Below are 24,253 nucleotides of genomic sequence, written 5' to 3'. Positions count from 1 at the left end.
AGCCCAAATTGTATAAATACCATCTATCTATCTATACATAACTAAAGATCTGATCTTGTTATCTTCCTGTTTGTGCGGTCATTCTAGTTGCGCAAAAGCGGTACGCGACAGCGCTACGATATTTCACCAGCTCATTCACCGTTCTCCTCTGCTGCGATTGCACCAAGTTTCGTTCCATTCGGTGGTGTAATGTAAAAGTTAATGAGGTTTTAAAAATATTTTAAACCGCGCGTGCGCAGATCGATCTCTTCTCTTGCCGTTCAGCGCCGCGTGGATTGGTCACCTGTCACTCCGCGGGACGGTCCGCCCCTTCCTGCGCCATCACGTCTTTACTGGAGGTGAGGGAGACTCTGGATGGCCGACGGAGGTTTGCAACCGGACATAATTTTCGGAGGGACCGGAAACGGCCCGGCCCAGCCCAGCATGGCGCGGGAAATGTCGCCAAACGGAAAGCAGAGAATTTGATCCCGGTGGAGAAGAATGACCAGCGCCTGCTGTGAGTCCCAGCTTCAGCCCATTCGCCTCTGGTCCCCCTCGCTGGCTCCTGCACCCCTCCCCAGTGATACCTTCCCCTCTCCCGCACAACCCCTGTCTTTTCTCCGAGCTCTCTCCCCCCCCGCAATCCCTGCCCACACACCCCCTCCTCCACCGCCCACACACCCTCTTCCCTCCCCAAACCCCTCACTCGCCCACATCCCTCCCCCTGCCCGCCCACACACCCCCTGCCCATGAACACCCACCCACCCCCTCCCCCCGCCCACATACCCCCTCCCCCATGTCCACCCACCCCTCCCGTCCACCCCCACCCGTCCCCTGCTGTAGAACGCAACAAGAGACGCAACAAGAAAGAATGGACTGAATAAATCTAATCTTTAACGTTTATATTGTTGTTATATTTTAAGAGTTATTCACATTTTAAGCTTTAATAAATCCCTTTTCCACTTGCTGTGTTCTACGTCACAATGAGAACCCAATGGCCGGGAATGGCTATGCCGTCGGAGAGCTGGTAAGTGGATGGGGGATGGGGGGGGCGGGGGGTGGTGGTGTTGAGGAGGGATGGAGTGAGTGCGTGGGGGGTGTGCGGAGGGCAAGAGGCGGAGGAGGGGGGGGGTGGGGAGAGGGAAGGAGGGAAGGAGGGGGATCAGAGGTGTCACAATGGGAACCCGTAAGCCGCGCCTGCGCAGTTAGGGGTTATGGGTGAGTGGTGGAATATTGCACTGGGGGAACGGGTTGCACTGGGCGAATGGGTGAGTGGTGGAATATTGCGTTGGGGGACCATGCCTCCAGTGTGACTGGTACCCAACGGGTCCCACTTAGTCTATGTATTTCCAAAACCCATCAAATTCTAAATATTTTCATCATTTAGGAGGTATAATGTTCAAGTATGTCAAACTCTGTTGAAATTTATGAATTCACGTGAAACTAATGTATTTACAGTGCCCTCCATAATGTTTGGGACAAAGACCCGTCATTTATTTATTTGCCTCTGTATTCCACAATTTGAGATTTGTAATAGAAAAAAAAATCACATGCGGTTAAAATGCACATTGTCTGATTTTAATAAAGGCCATTTTAATACATTTTGGTTTCACGATATATAAATTACAGCAGTGTTTATATAGTGAATTTAGAAAGTATTCAGACCCCATACACTTTTTCCACATTTTGTTACGTTACAGCCTTATTTTAAAATGGATCATTGTTTTTATCACCCAGAATGAAGAAGCTAAAACAGATGTTTAGAAATGTTTGCAAAGTAATTAAAAATAAATAACTGAAATATCATATTTACATAAGTATTCAGATCCTTTGCTAGGACATTCAAAATTGAGCTTGGGTTCATCCTGTTTCTTTGATTATCCTTGAGATGTTTCTACAACTTGATTGATACAAGATACATTTATTTGTCACATGTACCAGTTGGTACAGTGAAATGTGTGGTCACCAGTGGTAAATTAAATTGATTTGGAAAGGCACACACCTGTCTATATAAGGTCCCACAGTTGACTGTGCATGTCAGAGCAAAAAACAAGCCATGAAGACGAAGGAATTGTCCGTAGACCTCCGAGACAGGATTGTGTCGAGACACAGATCTGGGGAAGGGTCTAAAACAATTTCTGCAGCATTGCAAGTCCCGAAGAGCACAATGCCCTCAGTCATTCCTGAATGGAAGAACTTTGGAACCACCAGACTGGTGGCTGCCCGGCCAAACTGAGCAATCGGGGGAGAAGGGTCTTAGTCAGGGAGGTGACCAAGAACCCGATGGTCACTCTGACAGAGCTCCAGAGTTCCTTTGTGGAGATGGGAGAACCTTCCAGAAGGACAACTATATCTGCAGCACTCTACCAATCAGGCCTTTATGGTAGAGTGGCCAGACGGAAGACACTCCTCGGTAAAAGACACAAGACAACCTGCTTGGAGTTTGCCAAAAGGCACCTAAAGGACTCTCAGACCATGAGAAACAAGATTCTCTGGTCTGATGAAACCAAGGTTGAACTCTATGGCCTGAATGCCAGGCGTCATGTCTGGAGGAAACCAGGCACTGGTCATCACCTGGCCAATACCATACCTACGATGAAGCATGGTGGTGGCAGCTGGTGTTTTTCAGTGGCAGGAACTGGGAGACTAGTCAGGATCGAGGGAAAGATGAACGGAGCAAAGTACACAGCGATCCTTGATGAAAACCTGCTCCAGAGCATTCTGGGCAACAGGACAACAACCCTAGGCACACAGCCAAGACAACGCACGAGTGGCTTCGTGACAAGTCTGTGAATGTCCTTGAGTAGCCCAGCCAGAGCCCGGACTTTAACCTGATCGAACATCTCTGGAGGGACCTGAAAATAGATGTGCATTGACGTTCCCCATCCAACCTGACAGAGCTTGAGAAGATCTGCAGAGAAAAATGGGAGAAATTACCCAAATACAGATGTGCCAAGCTTGTAGCGTCATACCCAAGAAGACTTGAGGCTGTAATCGCTACCAAAGGTGCCTCAACAAATTACTGAGTAAAGGGTCTGAATACTTACAGTTATTTCTTTTTAATTACTTTGCAAAAATGTCTAAACTTCTGTTTTCACTTTTTTGTTATGGGGTATTGTGTGTAGATTGATGATATAAAAAAAAAGAATTTAATCCATTTCATAATAAGGCTATAATGTAACAATGTGGAAAAAGTGAAGGGGTCTAAATACTTTCTGAATGCAGTGTACATAGTCCGCCCCATTTCAGGGCACCATAATGTTTGGGACACAGCAATGTCATGTAAATGAAAGTAGTCATGTTTAGTATTTTGTTGCATATCCTTTGCATGCAATGACTGCTTGAAGTCTGCGATTCATGGACATCACCAGTTGCTGGGTATCTTCTCTGGTGATGCTCTGCCAGGCCTGTATTGCGGCTATCTTTAGCTTATGCTTGTTTTGGGGGCTAGCCCCTTTCAGTTTTCCCTTCAGTATATAAAAGGCATGCTCAATTGGGGTCAGATCGAGAGATTGACTTGGCCACTCACAAATTGACCAGTTTTTAGCTTTTAAAAACTCCTTTGATGCTACAGCAGTATGTTTGGGATCATTGTCTTGCTGTAGAATGAACCGTCAGCCAATGGGTTTTGAAGCATTTGTTTGAACTTGAGTAGATAGGATGTGTCTATCACAATTCATTATGCTACTACCATCAGCAGTTGTATCATCAATGAAGATAAGTGAGCCAGTACCTTCAGCAGCCATACATGCCCAGGCCAAAACACCCCCACCACCGTGTTTCACAGATGAGATGGTATGCTTTGGATCTTGAGCAGTTCCTTCTCTCCTCCATACTTTGCTCTTGCCATCACTCTGATATAAGTTAATCTTGACTCATCTGTCCACAAGATCTTTTTTCCAGAACTGTAGACGCTCTTTCAAGTACTTCTTGGAAAACTGTAATGTGGCCATTCTATTTTTTGCAAATAACCAGTTGTCTGCATGTTGCAGTGTAGCCTCTGTATTTCTGTTCATGAAGTCTTCTTAGGACGTCCACCTACGACCACATCTACGACCACTAGGTGACAACCGAAGTCAACCTACACCCACCCGCGACAAGCTACGACCCTGTCGGCGACAACTGAAGACAATTCAGTCGCCGGTATCGGTCGCCTGTTGACGTAGGTAGTCGCCAATGGAATTCACCAAAGTCATCACCCGGCGACAACCTGCGTCATCCTGGCGACAACCTACGACAGGAGAAGACAAGCTACGTCAAGCCACAGTCGCAGAAAGGTTTTGAACATTTCAAAATCCAGCAGCAACAAGAAAAAAATTACGGATCTTTAGGCGACTTGAAGAGACCATACAGGCGTCACCCCGCGACCATGTGGCAACAGTCTAATCCCCGAAAATAAGTGGGACAGGCCCATAACAGTTTTATTCTTGTTTCTCAGTCTCATAATGGCTTCTTTGACTTTCATTGGCACACCTTTGGTCCTCATGTTGATAAACAGCAATAAAAGTTTCCAAAGGTGATGGAAAGACTGGAGGATAGACTAGGTGCTGAGAGCTCTTTTATATCTGCATGGAGGAGGCAATTAAACACACCTGAGCAATTACAAACGCCTGTGAAGCCATGTGTCCCAAACATTCTCTGCGGTGGAGGCAGGTTCTCTGGATGCTTTCAAGAGAGAGCTAGATAGGGCTCTTAAAAATAGCGGAGTCAGGGGATATGGGGAGAAGGCAGGAACGGGGTACTGATTAGGGATGATCAGTCATGATCACATTGAATGGCGGTGCTGGCTCGAAGGGCCGAATGGCCTACTCCTGCACCTATTGTCTATTATGGTGCCCTGAAATGGGGGACCATGTATAAACACAGCTGTAATTTCTACATGGTGAAACCAAAATGTATAAAAATACCCTTTAAATAATTTGACAATGTGTACTTTAACCACATGTGGTTTTTTTTTCTATTACAAATCTCAAATTATGGAGTAAGGAGACAAATAAATAAATGATGGGTCTTTGTCCCAAACATTATGGAGGGCACTGTATATATATAATCTTCAATTCCAAATTGCTGTTGACTGGTTAGCACGCAACAAAAGCTTTTCACTGTACCTCGGTACACGTGACAATAAACTAAACTGAAAATCCAAGAAGATACTGCATGCTCTGCATTAGTGGGAGGAAAGACGAGCAGCTGCTCACCACCCACCGCACAAAATACCAACCAATTCTTCATATAATTGCAAAAAACAAGAAATTTAAGGAAACTATGACCACAAGCACTCTTTAGAAGCATCTGTGAACAATGCAGAACTATCGCTCAGTTAAAAACATTTTCTGACATCAGAATATATTTCTGACATCAGAACATATCAAGATGCAAATGATTGCCTCCATGACCCTTATATTAACAAGAAAGTCATTGTCTTAAATTTGTCTGACATTTTTCAATATTGCAGTAACAACTGGCTATCAGACGTCTGATGAACATTTTATGTAAATGGCTCAATATTCAACTAAATTATTTGCAAAAGATGGCCAGCTTCCACCTCTTAAAACCAAAAAGTGGAAACATACCTTCAAACAAGAATTTTCCAATAGTTGTTTGAAAACAAATTGCGCCAGATCTAATCCAGTGCTAAAAATGATTCTACTCTCCAAGGATCAGCTACCAAGCACTTGCATGAAGATAATGCCTTAGAGTTAAGATGGTACATTTAAGAAGAAAAAAATACTTGGCAATGAACATTGGGATAATTTATCGTAATCATTCACAGTCCTTATGTTCATGTGAAGTTAGTTGATAAGCCCCAGTGAATTATACAAAGGTGGCATCAAAAGGGAACCAAGGCTTATCTGCAATCACAGATTTTTAAACTACATGCTCAACTTGACAACTCAAAAATAATTTGAGAACACTCTTGATCCAATTTTGTCAGCCTGAAGAATCCTTCCAAGCTAGAAAACAGCAAGAGACTGATTAGAATCAACCAAGTATTACAATGCATTGCCATCATCCTACCCATGTTTTTTTTTAAACATAAAACCTCACCGTACTATGACCCAGAAAATATGCTCTGCCAATAAGCAGTTGCCGAGTAGGTCAAAGCGAAATATAAAAATTAATCCTTTGCTGGCGACCAGGCAGTCTTCCAGCCGATTAATGCCTTTTTAAGGAGTGCAGTCTTAAACAGTGATGACAGAAAGAAAAACATGTAAAATTGCAAGACATACTCAGCAGGTCAGGCTGCTTCTGTGAATAGGGAAAGAGTCATCCTTTTAGGTCGGTATTCCTTTGTCAAAACCTCAAAGGAAAAAAGGTGGCTAACGTTGTGCTATATTTAAGAAGGGGTGCAAGAACAAGCCAGGAAGTTATAGGCCGATGATGCTACATCAGTTGTGGGAAAGTCAGTGGACGACATTCTGAGAGGCAGGATTTGGAAAGGCAAAGTATGAATATCATCATGATTTTATGCAAGGTAAATTTGAGGTTGCAGACATTGTCTAAATGGTCTTTAACAAGGCAATTGTCAAGCTCCCACATTTACTATATGTGGGATCCAGGATTAACTAGCCAATTGATACATCATTGGCTTGGTATAATAAAGAGGATAGTAGTGAAGGGTTGATTTGCAGATTAAGAGTCTGTGACAGAAGTGTGCCATAGCGATCACTGATAGTCCCCTGTAGTTGGTCAAACAGGCAATTCCCCAGATTACGACATAATTCTATCCGAGAACTATTCAGAACCTGAACTGCTCCTAAATCAGAAAGAACAAAAACAATTGTGTTTGAGAAGATCGGAGAAACAGCTGTGATGGAGGATAACAGCAGCCTGCCGACCTCATTGACTCAGTGGACAGCTCTGTCCGGCTCAACCCTCCCAACAATTGTGGTAGCTTGGGGTAGGAAAGGCACACTGAAATATGCCATTCCCACCTGGCAGAAGATGCCTGCCTATGTCCATAAATCGAATGTTCAAAATCTAGGAAGGACCTGTATATATTAATGATTTAGATGATAATGCAGTTGCATGATTAGCAAGTTTGCGGATGATACCAAAATCAGTGAAGAATGCTACCTAAGATTACGATAGGATCTGGATCAAATAGAAAATTGAGTCAAGGAATGGCAGAAGGTATTTAACTTGGATAAGTGTTAAGTCTTCATTCTAGGAAGTTAAACCAGGGCAGGACTTGCACAGTAAAATTGTAGGACCCTGGGGAGTGTTGTAGAAGTGAGACATAACGGGGTACAAATAAATAGTCCCAAAGGATCTAGGGTGACGGAGGGCGTAGCCGGACATAATGCGTCTCTATCATCAAGTTCACCGACGACACCACTGTGGTTGGACGAATCACAGATGGGGACAAGTTAGAGTATAGAAGTGAGATCGACCGCCCGACCAAATGGTGCCAGCACAACAACCTGGCTCTCAACATCAGTAAGACCAAGGAACTATTTGTGGAATAGAAGGGGAAGGATAAGGACCCACAATCCTGTTTATATCAAGGATCAATAACTTCAAATTCCTGGGTGTGCATATATCAGAAGATCTTTCCTGGACCCAGCACACCGATGCAATTGGAAAGAAGGCACATCAGCGACTCTACTTCCTGAGAAGATTACGGAGATTCAGCATGTCGAAGAGGATTCTCCTAAACTTCTACAGGTGCACAGTAGAGAGCATTCTGACTGGTTGCATTGTGGCCTGGATCGGCAACTTGAAGCATGGAAATCTGCAGCTAAAGTGATGAAACTGTTGAGTCTGAACAAGTGCAGGAAGAAGCACCAATGCATTTGTCTATGTACCAGAACGTGGAGTTGGCCCAGGTAGCCTGAAGAAGGGTCCCAGACCTTGGCTATTCCCTTCACAGATGCTGCCTGACTGCTGAGTTCCTCCAGCGCTTTGCTTTGCTCAGGAATCTAAAAATATTCAGTGCTCCACTGTACAAAGATAAATCTGAAACCCCTACCGGTAGAACTGAAAAAAAGACTGTTCCACATATCCCACAACAAGTTAGGCATAGCATGAGCCCATGAAATTGCCCAGAGTTACACATTCAGACTGGAGGAAGAGAGTGGAGTTGCAGAAGTTCAATGCGTGAACAAGTTTTGGCAGGCGTGTGTGTTGGTGGGGGGAGGGGATAAACATGGGATGGGTTGGCCCTGTGCTCGCGGAAAAAACAAAGAGCCTCAGAATAAGACACGAATGAGATGTTGGAGTATCTCAGTGGGTCAAGCAGCATCTCTGAAGAACATGGATAGGTAACGTTTCAGGTCAGGACCCTTCGTCAGACTCAGTAGCATCAGACTTGGTGGCATACACCATCTACAGCTCCTTGCATCTCAGATTCCTCAGATGTGAGATGGAGGTATAGAGAGATTGTACACCTGAAGCAATAGTGAACAAACTGTAGGGCCATGGTATTCCAACTCTGCATTTCACAACTCCCACATCCTTTTGTCCAGGTTATTTTGTCTACGTTTGCACTCTCTACTTGCTTCTATTCAGTAATTGACCAGATCACCTTGTTTTATTTTCTCCCATGGTCACCCTGGTTTCACTCTATCAGAGACATTCTCCCTCGCCCACAACCTTCTTTAGTCTCCTTTGCAGTTCTGACAAAGGATCTCTGAACTGAAACTTTCGCTCTTGTTTCTCTTCCCACAGATGTGGCCTGATCTACTGGGTATTTCCACCATTTTCTGTTTTTATTTTAGATTTCAAGCATTTGGAGCTTTTTGGTGTTGGAAAGAAATAGTGGATCGTGCCAAGTTTTTTCTCTGTTTCCCATCATTAGAGTTTTGTAAGAGATACAGTGAAATTATCATCTCAAATACCATATAATACAAATCACACAACTGAAAGTAACCCTTATTATGCAGGTGGATATCCCAATTTGAAATGCAACATAAGGATTAAAACAAAAAACTGGACTCAGCAGTCAGGCAGCATCTATGGAAGAGAAATAGACAGACAACATTTCGGCTCAGGATCCTTCTTCAGAGTGATGCATTTGCATAGATTACAGCTTGAACAGACTTCAACTTAGAATATGCCCATGAGTCTGACATTAACCAAAACTTGGTTAGTTCTTTTAAAATCATTGCAGTATTTTTGAGATGCTTATGAATCAGGAACTACAAGGACAAATGCCGATCAAAAGAGGCATGTTGTAGAATGATGCGGGGGTATTTCCACTTAAGGAAAATGTGCTGAGATTTCAAGGCCGATTAGCAATGCAGGTGGTAACATCTTCGGTTCCACATAACATTTCCTTACTGGAAGTTGCCATTTCCTGTCCGGAAACAACTAGAACAATGTTACAAAAGCAGACGGGAACGAAACAAAAGAGCAGCAGGGAATGCATCCAAAAACTGCTTATTTTTCCATTAAAAAGTAAATTTTGACTGAAAAAGAGTGTTTCCCAAATGGAAATCAGGTCGCAATTCCAACAGTTGTCCCACTGCAAGAAATTAATCCAAAAAATATTGTAACAGATAACACAAGTTTTCAATTTTTTGTAATAAGAGCAAATGCCTAAAAGTTAAAAAGAAGTCAAAGAGCTGAAATATTAAATCACGACTTCCCCCTCAAATCACACTTCCAGGCATAGTTCTGCTTCCAAGATAAACAGCAGGAATTAAAGAATGTTCATCAGTCTGAAGAAGCGACCCGACATGAAACATAATTTTGGAATTGTTAAATATCCATTGCTCTACTGTACAAAGATAATGCCCTGACTAAGAAACAACGATTAAATTGTTTTTCTGATCAACAATCTAGTCTGGTTTAGAAGGCACCGCCTTCAGGTTATCTTTAGTATTCTTATATCATAGCGAGAGATTTATAAACTGATTTAAATGAGTCAAGCAATCCACTATCACTCAAGTACAGGCAGTCTATGGGCTCTCCCCAAAGACTCCATTCCTGCCAACGTCAGTTTGCTGTAGTTACCCATATTGTTTCACTCAACACACACTTGTTGCAATTATTTCACTTTGTTGAATAATCATTCCAACATCACCCATAATTAAAATAGTGGAATGTGTATTGTATCCAGTCATTAATGAATAGCATGAAATGTTTTATTCTTACAGGCTAAAAAATGCTTTAAAAGTATGGAAGAATTTGTATGAAATTAGATTTCCATGGGTAATTTGTTCATAAATTCATGCCATAGGAGCAGAATTAGACCATTCGGCCCATAGAGTCTATGCCGCCATTCAGTCATGGATGATCTATCCTTCCCTCTCAATCCCATTCTCCAACCTTCTCTCCGTAACCTTTGACACCCTTACTAATCAAGGACCTGTCAATCTCCGCTTTAAAAATACCCAATGACATGGTCTCCACAGCCGTCTGAGGCAATGAATTTTGCACTCACCACCCTCTGGTTAAAGAAATTCCTCTTCATCTCCTTTCTAAAAATATGTCCTTTTATTCTGAGGCTGTGCCCTCTGGTCCTAGACTCTCCCACTAGTGGAAACATCTTCTTCACATCCACTCTATCCAGGCCTTTCATTATTTGTTAAGTTTCAATGAGGTCCCACTTCCTCCTTCTAAACCCCAGCGAGTAGAGGCCCAGAGCTGTCAAACATGCATCATACATTAACTCAATCATCCCTGGGGTCATTCTTATAAACCTCCTCTGGAACCTTAGATATGGGGCCCAAAACAGCTCACAATATTCCAAATGCGGTCTGACTAGTGCCTTATAAAGCCTCAGCATTACATCTCTGCTTTTATCTTCTAATTCTCTTTAAATGAATGCTAACATTACATTTGCCTTTCTTACCACAGATTCAACTTGCAAATTAACCTTTTGGGAATTTTGCACCAACACTCCCAAGTCCCTTTGCACCTTCGATTTTTGAATCCTCTCCCCATTTAGAAAATAGTCTACGCCTTTATTCCTACTACCAAAGTGCTTGACCGCACACTTTGCTTTGCTGTATTTCATCTGCCACTCCCCCCACCTGTCCAAGTCCTTTTACAGACTCCCTGCTTTCTCTACAGTGCCTGTCCCTCCACTAGTCTTCAGCTCATACGTAAACTTGGCCACAAAGCCATCATCCAAATCATTAAAATACAACGTTAAGAGAAATGAACCCAACACTGACCCCTGCAGAACACCACTAGTCATTGGCAATCAACTAGAAAAGGTCCCCTTTATTACCACTCTTTGCTTTCTGCCATTCAGCCAATCTTCTATCCATGCTGATATCTTCCCTCTAATACCGTAAGCTCCCTTTCTATTAGCAGCCTCAAATGCGACACCATATCAAAGGCCTTCTGAAAATCCAAATGTACAACATCCACTGACTCTCCTTTGTTTACCCTGCTATTTACTTCCTCAAAGAATTCCAACAGATTTGTCAGGAAAGATCTCCCCTTCACGAAACCCTGCTGACTTTGGCCTATTTTATCATGTGATTCTTAGTACTCAGAAAAGTCATCCTTCATGATGGACTCCTAAATCTTAGCATCTGCTGAAGTCAAGCTAGCTGGCCTATAGTTTTCCCTCACCTCCTTCTTGAGCAGCAGAGTTACATTTGCAATTTTCTAGTCCTCTGGGTCGACTCCTGGCTCTACTGATTCTTGAAAAATCACTACTAATGCCTCCACAATCTCTAAAGCTACCTCTGTCAGAAGCCTGGGGTGTAGTCAATCTGGTCCAGATGACTTATCTACTTTCAAACCTTTCAGCTTTCCAAGCACCTTCTCTTTAGTAATAGCAACACGTCTAGATGATGCCCCCTGACTTTCTTGAATTTCTGGCACATTGCTGGTCTTCTGCTGTGAATACAGTTGCAAAAAACGTATTAAATTAATCTGCCAATTTCTTTATTGTAACCTGGAGAGTAGGCCAATTCGCCCCTTTGAGCCAGCACCGCCATTCACAGTGATCATGGCTGATCATCCACAATCAATACAGCATTCCTGCCTTCTTCCCTTATCCCCCGACTCCGCTAGCTTTAAGAGCTTTATTGGCCATGTCATCGGGTGATCGGCCATTGAGCATACTTTTTATATGCTGGAGAGAAACCTGAAGGAGACTAGCCCCTAAAACAAGCATAAGCTAAAGATGGCTGCAATACAGGCCTGGCAGAGCATCACCAGTTGCTGGGTGTCTTCTCTGGTGATGTTCTGCCAGGCCTGTACTGCAGCCATCTTTAGCTTATGCTGTCGGAGGATTTTTCTTTGTTATAGAGAGAATTCTTCTGTCATCAGCTGTGGAGGTCTTCTTTGGCCTTCCAGTCCCTTTGCAATTGGTAAGCTCACCAGTGCTCTCTTTCTTCTTAATGATGTTCAAAACAGTTGATTTTGGTAAGCCTAAGGTTTGGCTGATGTCTCTAACAGTTTTATTCTTGTTTCTCAGTGTCATAATGGTTTCTTTGAATTTCATTGGCATAACTTTGGTCCTCATGTTGATAAACAGCAATAAAAGTTTCCAAAGGAGATGGAAAGACTAGGTGCCGAGAGCTCTCTTATACCTGCATTGAGGCAATTAAACACACCTGAGCAATTACAAACGCCTGTGAAGCCATGTGTCCAAAACGTTATGATGCCTTGAAATGGGGGGACTATGTAATAAACACAGCTGTAATTTTTACATGGTGAAACCAAAATGTATAAAAATACCCTTTAATAAAATCTGACAATGTGCACTTTAACCACATGTGATTTTTTTAAATTACAAATCTCAAATTGTGGAGTACAAAGGCAAATAAATAAACATGGGTCTTTGTCTGAAACATTATGGAGGGCACTGTATATTACTATTATAATAGGGCTCTGTAGCCTTATTTTATTTACATCATAGATCTACATTCCACCACAACCAGATAGAGAAAGAGACTGCAGATTCTATCCTACATCCCACACACTAGGGACAATTTACAGAAGCCAATTAACCTACACTGAGCAAAACAATTTGCTGGATGAACTGAGTGGTACGGGCAGCACACGTGGAGAGAAAGAGGCAGACAATGTTTATGAAGATAGATACAAAGCGCACGAGTAATTCCGCGGGTCAGGTAGCATCTCTGGAGAAAAAGGACAGGTGACGTTTCAGGTCGGGACCCTTCTTCCGACAATGTTTCTGGTCAGGCTCCTTCTTCCGATTGACGATTATATGATTGACATCAGAACATTAATGCTGTTGTAAGCACCACCTGCTGTTGATCAATGTTTGAACAAGTACTGAGGTACATGTGAAAACAGGATTCAGCATTGGTCATATCTTTCAGGAGAAAAACTGAACTTAAGAGGAAATAGGCTGTTAAACATTATTCACAATACAAAGCATTTAAAAATAGATGGAATATTTAAGGTTTCTTTTAAAACACCTCTTTTAAAATATACTGGACGTACAAATCATTTCATATTTACCAATTATTCATTTTTTAATCTACTATACCTGTAGTACAGGGCTATTGTCAAAGTTGTAGGCACTGGGCCTCCCTTCCAGAGTAGAAAAGGCTACATTTCCTCCAGTGAGGGGAGATATATCACTAAATTCATCTGTACATAGTGCCTGTTGTTCATCATCTCCTGTTCGGATAAACCCACGATTCATTTTGTGATAGGTTTTTTCACAAGATCCACTGTAATACTGGTAAGGTACCCAAGTTCCATCTTCACCTGTTCGCTTATGAATAGCAAAGCTTTCAGGTCGACTTGTGTGGAATTTCAGTCTTACGTATGTGATATCAAATGCTTTATCTGCAACAGAAAAAAAAATACAGGTCTACCAGTTACTTTTTGTGTCTCAGTTTAGTGGCTTAAATTTTTTCTTTAGAATACAATCTTCCAATGCAATTCACAATCATGTTAGACTTGAAGCCAAGAATTATGGCTGCTTATGAACCAGTCAATATTTGGCAGCAAGATCAACAAAACAAACGTGGTGAATGGAATTCATTCTTTTGCACATTTAAAAAAGGAATGTTGGCCAGAAATTCTTACTCATTTCAAATTTCAACATGATGATTTTGCTTCCATCCGTACATGCAAAAAAATGGAGGCATACCAGTTGTGCTTACAACTTGTATCAACTTAAATTTGTACAGGAATACCACAGAGGAACTTATTTTCAGAAAGTGCACATCTACTATAAACCTAAATAAGCAGACTAAACTACCCTGGAAGGAAAAAAAAGAGTTGATTAGACAAGCAGAAAAATAAAATACTTTTTTGCATAAATATTATTAGAAGTAACCTCAGAATTGTACTTGTGAAGACAGCATAACCATATAGGATGGTTTAGCAAACACACTCAAGGATGTTTATATACAAGCTGAAAAAAATGACCAGACTACTATGCAGATTCATTTTATGTCTGGTTTGTTTTGCTGATGTCCGCCAAGTCAGAGATGGATTTTGCAGAAGTTTACCTCTACGTGACAACTTGAGAGTTTTGTCTTATTCTTTCCCCATAAGTCTGATTTTAAATCTATCCATCTCTCTATTGAAAATTGTGTTATTGAACCCTACCTGTGCACCCATTGATTTCAGGTAAGGCATTCCAGATCATAACTTATGGGCCAAAAAAATGTTCGTCTCAACTCTGGTTCATTTGCCACTCGGCTCTCCTCATCCTCAGATTACCAACATACCTGCCACTGGAAAATGTATGCTTACTCTTGTAAAATAATTTTTTATTTTTAACACATCGATCAAATCTAAACTTTCGCACCTTTAGCAAGAGAAACTGCAGAGATGGATCATTACTGGGGTGAGGGATACACCACAACAAGGCATACACGTTTTCCCAAGGTAGGTGGAAGGGCACATGCCACAATGAGGATATTCTGATTCTGCAGCAAGATATAGATAGATGAAGAGAGTGAAAAATGGGAATTTAAAAATAGGAAAGTGTGAGGTCATGCACTTAAGTATCAAAAGGATCTAAATGGAATTAGACTGCAAATACATACAGAGAGACCAAGATGTTCCTGCACATAAATCATAAGTTTGCAGGTAGGTGACACAAGTAGTTAAGGTTGTGAATAGCATACTAGTTGCTGCAAAGGTTTGGAGTTTAGAAATATTGTACAGGATGTTGGTGAGGCACATAAGGTGTACTGGAAATTGTAAAATTGAGGTACATGGAAGTTTCTTCCTGCAAAGAGTAGCGAGTCTCAGAATTGTAGATGCTAGTTAATTAGAATGATTTAAAAGGTATACACATTTTTGAAAGGATGAGGAATTGTGGGAAATGGGGCCTGGCTCAGAGTTGTTGTACCCTGGGGTAGATTAACCATAATATATCAAATTACAGAGCAGGCCCAGGAGCCAGACCGCCTATCCCCTACTCTTATTGTCTAAATAACAGTACCATGAAGAATTACAGAGGTGTTGCAAATACCGTTGAAGTTAACAATGACATACATGATGAGCCTGATGAGCAGCATCTATACCTTTGGTGGCAACATGAAGGAAGTTCGAAGTGAGTCCAAAAATCACTATAGAAACTGATCAGGATGTTGTAACACGTATGGATACATCAACAGACCAGTCTGTAATTGGAAAAATTGCCCACAGGCAAAACCTTGGACAAGTCAAACTAATGATGGGTAATGCATGTACTCCAGCAAAGTGCTGCAAACATTAGAGGGAATGAGATCACCATAGCCCAAGGTAATAGAGAACGCACGAGACAACAGATGCTGGAATCTTGGGCACAAAATATATTGCTGAAGGAACATCTGTTCATTCCCCTCCACAGATGCTGCCTGAGCCACTGCATTCCTCCAGCAGTTTTTTTCCCTCCAGTCTATGTGACTAAAGCAACCAGAGAGCAACAACATGAAAGGCAATGTGAAGAGACAAAACAGGAGAGGAATCAGATTCAGTGCAGCATGGCGTGATCTTACTGCATCAGACCAATCAGAATGGAAAATTTCAGATTTTGGTTTAGGCCAAGTTTGAAAAGCTAGGAAGAAAAGCAGCAGTATGGAGCGTAGTCAATTTTACAAAGCTAAAAAATGCAATAAAGATAACAAGGTCTATGACATGGCTGACTGGATTGCACAAATAGATCAAATTGATTTCAGACGTTTGAGAAGATTTGGCATGTTATCAAACCTCTACAGGGTACGGTCTGACCACCCAGCACAATCCCACCTAGACATTGAACCACTACCAGACGTTGCATTACTATGGATGCTCTATGTACTTTATTTACACTATCATGATCTGGTTTACTTACAATAACTGATAAACAGCTGCATATTTATTTTGTCATTGTGACTAATGTGTCTACAAAGCTGCAGCGCGTTTAGAGATACAGCACGTAAACTGGTCCTCAGTCCACTGAGTCCACGCCGTCGATTAATTACTCATTCACATTAATTCTATGTAATCCCACTTTCTCATGCACTTCCCACACATTAGGAGCAATTTAACAGAGGCTAATTAACCTACAAACTCACACAGTCTGACCACTGCAACTCCAACTCTGTGCTGCCACCAGGCCAATGTGCCTCTATGGCCAAGTTAAGGGCCTGACCCACTTGGGCGTCATTCGCGTGTCACGCATGTGACGCGCAAAGATTTTGTGAATCCCAAAATCCTGGGGCTCCGCACGCGACCGCGCGTCACTGCCTATGCCGCCACGCCTCACCATGCGCGCATAATGCACGCCATGCACAAATCACGTGCGCGTCATGCCGCAAAAATGATGTTGCGTAAATGACGCCCAGGACTAACATTTTCAACAACTCTGAACTTGAATGGTACAAGACGCCGCTGGAAACGTGGCAATTCAACATAATCTACTATTCTTACACTCTTGGACATAAGTGTGATTGCATTTATGTAATGTAAGATTTTTACTGAACTATATGTAAAAAAAGAATTTCATTGTACCCAGGTACATTTGCCAATAAAATACTATTGAACCATTAAAAACTTCAAGACTGGCAGGATGCAACAAATGCACTAGGTACTCCTAACACACCGGGTGACAATAGACAATATGTGCAGGAGTAGGCCATTTGGCCCTTCAAGCCAGCACCGCCATTCAATGTGATCATGGCTGATCATCCAATCAGTACCCCGTTCCTGCCTTCTCCCCATATTCCCTGACTCTGCTATTTTTAAGAGCTCTATCTAGCTCTATCCTGAAAGCATCCAGAAAACCTGCCTCCACCGCCCCCTGAGGCAGAGAATTCCACAGACATCACAGACAACTCCTTGAAGGAACAGATATCTGCTCTGCAGAGTAAATATTTTATTTATACTTTTCTGGTGCCAGACTAAATCACCTAAATATTATTCAAGACCCTTAATCTTTGGCAGCACCCCAATCTTAAGTGGATTACACAACACAGGTTGAGAACCACAGGTTTAAATGGTTCTGAAGTATGTTCATAAATACAAAAAGGTGTTTGTGAATGTCAATCAATATATAACTGATACGAATCAGGGGGCAAAAAAAATAAATCTACGGAAAGATCCAGAGTACAATGGAGATACAAGACAAATTGATGCAACAAGAGAAATCTGCAAAGTATCTTGAAAGTAAATAATTGTGTGTATATGCGAATAAAGATTCTTGAATTAAACCAAATTATATTACAAGCGATTACATGAGAACCACAAGAAATTAGTGTGCAAAATTAGAGCACATTGTATTAGGGGTAGGGTATTGACATGGATAGAGAACTGGTTGGCAGGCAGGAAGCAAAGAGTAGGAATCAACGGGTCCTTTCCAGAATGGCAGGCAGTGACTAGTGGGGTGCCGCGATTTAGACGAGGGAATTAAATGTAACATCTCTCCTAATTTGAGGAAGGACATTATTGCTATTGAGGGAGTGCAGTGCAGGTTCACCAGGTTAATTCCCGGGATGGCGGGACTGACATACGATGTAAAAATGGGTCGAATGGGCTGTATTCACTGGAATTTAGGGTGAGAGGGGATCTTATAGAAACATATAAAATTCGCAGAGGATTGGACAGGGTAGATGCAGGAAAAATGTTCCCGATGTTGAGGGACACCAGAACCAGTAGTCACAGTTTAAGAGTAAGGGGTAGGCCTTTTAGGACTGAGATGAGGAAAAACTTTTTCACCTAGTTGTGAATTTGTGGAATTCACAGCCAGAAGGCAGTGGAGGCCAATTCACTGGATGTTTTCAAGAGAATTAGATTTAGCTCTTAGGGCTAAGGGAATCAAAAGATATGGGGAAAACGCCAGAACAGGGTCCTGATTTTGGATAATCAACCATGATTATATTGAACCTACTCGAAGGGCCATATGGCCTACTCCTGCACTTATTTTCTATGTTTCTATGTACAGTTTATATGTTTGAATGCAAACATTTGTTTGACAGTCAATCTGTATTGATTTAGCAGTGTACATAAACCTCCAATAGAAGTATCATCACTTTTTATATAGCATTGTTCATATTTCTTGCTGAAAGGTAAATAGCCTGATGTATGTCTGTTAGATTTCAGATGCTGGTTTGCTATCTTAAGAGTCACATAGCATTGAAACAGGCCCTTCAATATCCTAGAGTTCTTGATTCCCATATCCTGGGAAAAGGCAATGTGTATTCACCCTATTATGCCCCGCATGATTTTATATACTCCAATAAGATCACACCTTAGTCCCTTGCACTCCAAAGGACTAAAGTCCTGGCGTGCCCAACCTCTCCCGATAGCTCAAATGCTCAGGTCCTGGGAACATCCACGCAAATCTTCTGTGCACTCTTTCCAGCTTAATGACATCTTTCCTACAGGAGGGTGACCAAATTGAACACAATACGCCAAATGCGGCATCACAATGTCTTGTGCAACTGTAACAATGTCCCAATTCCTATTCCCAGTTGTTGACTGATAAAGGCCAACATGCTAAAATCCTTCTTCACCACCCTATCTACCTGAAGTGTCGCTGTTGCGAAAACGATCTACTATAGATCCCTATAACACTCCCCTCATTCCTGTCGTTCACTGTAAAGGTCCTGCCCTTGTTTGATTTTCCTCATACTTATCTGCATTAAATTCCATTTGCTATTCCTAGCCACACTTGCCCAGCTGATCAAGATCATGCTGTAATTCTTGGTAAACAGCTTCACTATCTACCTATTTTACTGTCATCCATAAAATGACCAATCATGCCTTGTATATTCTCATCCAAATCGTTGATATAGATGACAAGCAGAAATAGACCCAGCGCTAACCCGAGACACATCATTAGTTACGGGCCTCCAGTCCAAAAAATATCCTTTACCGCTTCCTACCATTGTCGATTCTGTTTTAGGTTAGCTTCAAGATGGCGGCGCTGCGGCTCGCCTGCAGTCCGTTTGTTTTTCTTTTTTTGTTTTTTGTTTTGTCCTGTTGTAGTTAATTTTTGGTTTTATTATGTTGTGTATGTGGGTGGGGGGAGAAACGTGTATTTGGTCTCTTCCTTTGGGGGGATGCGACTTCTCTTGTCGTATCCCCCCTGTCCGTCTGCGCCGAGGCCTAATAGCGGAGCTGGCGGCCTCGGAGCTGGGGCAGCGTTCCAGCAGCAGCGGCGACCCAACCTCGGAGCTGTGGCGTTCCGGCAGCAGCGGCAGCGGCGACCTGACCTCGGAGCTGTGGCGTTCCGGCGGCAGCGGCGACCCGACCTCGGAGCTGTGGCGTTCTGGCGGCAGCGGCGACCCGACCTCGGAGCTGTGGCGTTCCGGCGGCAGCGGCGACCCGACCTCGGAGCTGTGGCGTTCCGGCAGCAGCGGCAGCGGCGACCTGACCTCGGAGCTGTGGCGTTCCGGCGGCAGCGGCGACCCGACCTCGGAGGCCCAGCCTCGGAGGATCGGCCACGGGCCCGGTGGACGACATCGTCGGGAGCTCGCAGGTCACAGGTTGGTGACCTGTTTTTCCGGAGTTCCCGCAACAACAGCTTCGTCCGCTGGACTGGAGGGCGGCAGCTTCGACCACCCCAGGCCAGTTGGAACAGGCCCATTTGCGGCGCTTGGATTCAGCCGCGAGACTTACTAACTTACCATCACCCGGCGGGGTCACAACATCCGAAGCCTCTGCGCAGAGGGAGAACAAGGAGAAAAGAGACAAGGACTTTAAGATTTTTGCCTTCCATCACAGTGAGGAGGTGCCTGGTGAACTCACTGTGGTGGATGTTAAATTTGTGTTTATTGTGTGTTTTTGTCATTTTTATTACATGTATGACTGCAAGGCAACGAAATTTTGTTCAGACCAAAAGGTCTGAATGACAATAAAGGCTACTTTGACTTTGACTTTGTACTCTCAGTGTCTTGGCGATCTGACCTTCCCGAGTAACCTACCACGTGGAACATTATCAAATGCCTTGCTGAAGTCCATCTCTTCAAGGTACTAAACCATACTGACTATCTCTAATCAACTCCTATCATTCCAAACGCATGTATATTTCATCTCTCAGAATCCTCTCTAGTAACTTTCCTAGGCTAACTGGTCAGTAGTTACCTGGTTTTTCTTTGCAGCTCTTCTCAAATAGAGGCACAACATTAGCCACCTTCCAGTCTTTCAGCACCTCGCCCATGGCTAACGATGCAATCTCTTCTCTTGCTTCCCAGTGTGCTGGTCTACACCGGACCAGGGCCCAAAGATTTATTTATCTACCTTCATTTATTTTAGTACATCCAGCACCTCCTCGGTTGCAATGCGAACTATGTTCCTTAGTCTTCATGTTATACTCAATGGTAAAGGAGGGAAATATTCATTGAGGATCTTGTGCATCTCCTGCTATTCCGCACACAGATGACCACTTTGGTTTCTGAGGGCCATATTCCCTCTAATTACACTTTTTTTTTAAAACACATTAATAATATATTGATCCTTCTTAATCTTATCTGTCAAAGATATCTCACACTCCCTTTATGCCCTGCATTTTCCATAACTAATTTAAAACTAATATAACTGCGATTGCTGGTCTCAAAGTGCTTGGCCAGTGACAACTCAGTCACTCGCCCAACCTTATTTCCTAAGAAGAGTAGGTCAAGCATTACCCTCTCCCTTGTAGGGCCCACTATATATTGCCCGAGGAATCATTCCTGATCACACTTGTCCAATTCCACCCCATCTAAATAATTGGCACCCCGGCAGTCCCAGACCATATTGAGAAAGTTAATCCTTTACTGTGACAACCCTATTAATCTTATGGGTGTCTCAATTTCCCAGAATATTTGTTCCTCTAACTCTTGTTGACTATTTGGAGGCCTCTAGTACAATCTCCTCACGGCAATCTCCTTTTTATTTCTCTGCCCCACCCATACGGGTTCATTGGAAGAATAATGTAATCTCAAATTATAACGATAATGTTCTTAAGTAATAAACCAATTCCATATCCTCTTATCATCACCATTATTTCACTTGCACGTCACTGCCCTAGAATATTAAGCTGCCAGTCATTCCTTGCCTTAGCGAGGACTTTGTAATGGCTACAATGTCTCAGTCCATGCCTAGAGTTCATCCACCTTACCCATCAGGCCTCTTGCACCATCATGAAAAGCAATTTAATCCAATAATCCTTCTTCGTTCCATGCCTTGCTCCTGCCTGCCCAGTCTATTGAACTTGCTGTCATTGACATGTGTGTCGATTTCCAGACTCCCAGCCAGCTACTGCTTTGGATCCCGTCCCCTGGCCAATTTAGTTTAAACCCTCCCTAGTGGCACTTGCAAACCTACCACCAAAACCCCTCCAGTCAGATGCAACTCGTTCTTCTTGTACAGGTCACTCTAACCCAGAAGAAATCCCAATGGTTCAATAATCTGAATCGCCGACCTTGCACCAATTCCTCAGCCACGCATTTATCAGCCCTATCCTCCTACCTTCATGGTACTGTGAATTACTACCCTCGAAATTTTGTATCTTAATCTTTCACCCAATTCCTTACTTTCACTCTGCCGGACCGCAACCCTTTTCCTACAGATGCCTTTTGTTCCAATAGGCACAGGGACTTCTGGCTCTTCGTATTACAATCGCTACGTCTGCCCGTTGAGCCAATCTTGATATCAGAACTGTTTGCAGCTGCTGCTATAGGCTAGATGATCAGGCCCACTAACAGCATCCAAAAGGGTCTACTTGTTTTCAAAGGGAATGGCCACAGGGTACTCCTGAAAGGGGCTTCCTCAGTGGTAACACAACTACTTCTTGCCTACACCTTGGTCTTATTAAAACATTTAACTATGAAGCCCTCAACATCCCAAACGGTCCTCAATATGTCCAGCTCCAGTGGTCTGTAAACAGCAGCTATTGGGTGCACTTCCAACAGGTATAGTCCTCCGGAACACTAGAAGTTTCCCTGATCTCCCACGTCCTACAAGGGGAACATACCAGTGCCTTAACAAACATATTCACTGACTACTAATTGCAATTTTCATTGCACTTAGACTAAAGAGCAATCAGTCAAATATCTTTCACTTACACCAAGCCTTGTCACCGCAGTCTCTAAAGCCAATCCTCAGCATTTACGCTGAATCACAACTCTTACACCTCAAGCAGTCACTCCCAAATACGGCCACTCCAAAATGGCTGCTCCACTAGTGCCTGTCAGCCTTTAATATACCAACCTTGCCACTTTCATTTCACTGCACATCTCGTATGTGTATGTGACAAATAAACTTGACTTGACTTGACCAGGGAGTTACTCCTAGAAACCAACATCCTTTTTAAAGTCACCTGTGCTGCTCCTCCTCTCATCTTAAGGAATTTGTTAAGTAGTTAATTGCTGAAAAATTGTGATAATAGATTTGCAGCTTTAGTGAAGACAAAATGCCATAATTTAAAAAAAATTGTGCTTACTTGATTCTTCATGTTTGAGTCTAAATGAGCAACAAAGCTTGACAGCTCTTGATTAGTTCAGAACCCATAATACATTTTTAGCATTATCAACCAAAATTAATGCCAAGACATAATGGGAAATATTATGGCTGATGACAGAACGGATATTTTTTAGCATTATCTTAAAGGAGGAAAGTGCCAAGCATTCTGGACATAGTAGACTGGGCTGGTAGAGGGATTTGCAGAAACAAAGACATTTAAAGTTTACTTTAGCTTTTGGGAAGTCACAAGCAAAAATACAAGTACAAACAGAACAAATGGAAGGATACATTTTCAATACCAGAAGTAGTTTGGCAGTAATTATGACACTGGTGTATTTAAAGATATGTGCCCTTAAAAAAAGGACAATGTCTCCTTCTGCCCCATTTACTTGGTATTCATACTGTTCCAAGGCACTGACTAAGAATATTACAATGTTATTCAGAAAAGACAATAATCAAGAAATGGGCATTGTTTCTCCTACCACAGATGCTGACTGACCTGTTGAGCGTTTCTAGCATTTTCTGATTTTAATCTACCTGATTACACTTCATATCCTTGTTTTTCGATATCATGTCTCATTTTTCAAAGCTCCAAAGAAGACAATGTTTGTTACATTTTCCAAATGTACAATGGCATCATCCGCCTTTCTCTGCTACATCAATCAGGCTTCTTGCACTAAAATAAATGCACTTTAACCTATCAACCCATCATCACTCCCTGACACTTGTCCTGCCTACTAAACATGCCCATTTTAATCACAATCAAAATAATACTTAATTAGCCAAGTATGCTTTGCAACATACGAGGAATTTCATTTGCCAAGTCAGTCATACAAATAAAAAGCAACGGAACACACTAAACATATTTTAACATAAACATCCACCACAGTGACTCCTCCACATTCCGCACTGTGATGGAAGGCGAAAAAAAGTTCAAATCTCTTCCCTTAGCTCTCCCGCGGTCGGGGGCCTCGAGCCCTCCGTTGACAGGACGATCTTGACTCCCGCAGCCGACGGCGTTTGGGCCCTCCACATCAGGGCGATCAGCTCCTGCATCGGGGTGATGTCAGCTCCCCTGCGCTGGTGATCGGACCCCGGGTCGGGGCTGGTCGAACCTTTTGAGACGTTGGAGCTTCCCGACTAGCCTCTCCCGAGACTGCAAGCTCACAATGGTAAAGTCTGCAGGTCGCGGTTGGAGCGATCCCAGGCAAGGGTTTGACTCCGATGTCAAGTCCACGCCCCACGGTGGGGCTCAAGGTCAGTCCAAGGAGGCCACCAGATCCATCGATGGTAGGCCGCAGAGCGACCAGAGATGCAATCCGGAAAATAATCGCATCTCCGGCAAGGTAAGAAAGTGAAATAAAAGTTTCCTCCGACCCCCACCCCCAACCCCCACATAAACAAACCGGAGAACATTTACACAAACTTTTAACACATATTAAAAATAAAAAACTAATAAAAAACAGAC

General features: G+C 42.8%; 1 protein-coding gene across 1 annotated transcript in view; it reads right to left on the bottom strand.

The window, feature by feature from the left end:
* Positions 1-24,253, bottom strand: part of lamc1 (laminin subunit gamma 1) — a 185,857-nt gene that overhangs the window by 97,989 nt on the left and 63,615 nt on the right. Inside the window, exon 2 of the mRNA XM_033028193.1 lies at positions 13,403-13,707. Within this exon, the coding sequence (XP_032884084.1) occupies positions 13,403-13,707 (305 nt within the window). The remainder of the gene's footprint in view (positions 1-13,402; positions 13,708-24,253) is intronic.

The sequence above is a fragment of the Amblyraja radiata genome, chromosome 10, assembly GCF_010909765.2.
Source record: "Amblyraja radiata isolate CabotCenter1 chromosome 10, sAmbRad1.1.pri, whole genome shotgun sequence".
NCBI classification, from domain to species: Eukaryota; Metazoa; Chordata; class Chondrichthyes; order Rajiformes; family Rajidae; genus Amblyraja; species Amblyraja radiata.
This window is presented reverse-complemented; position numbering and strand designations above follow the sequence as displayed.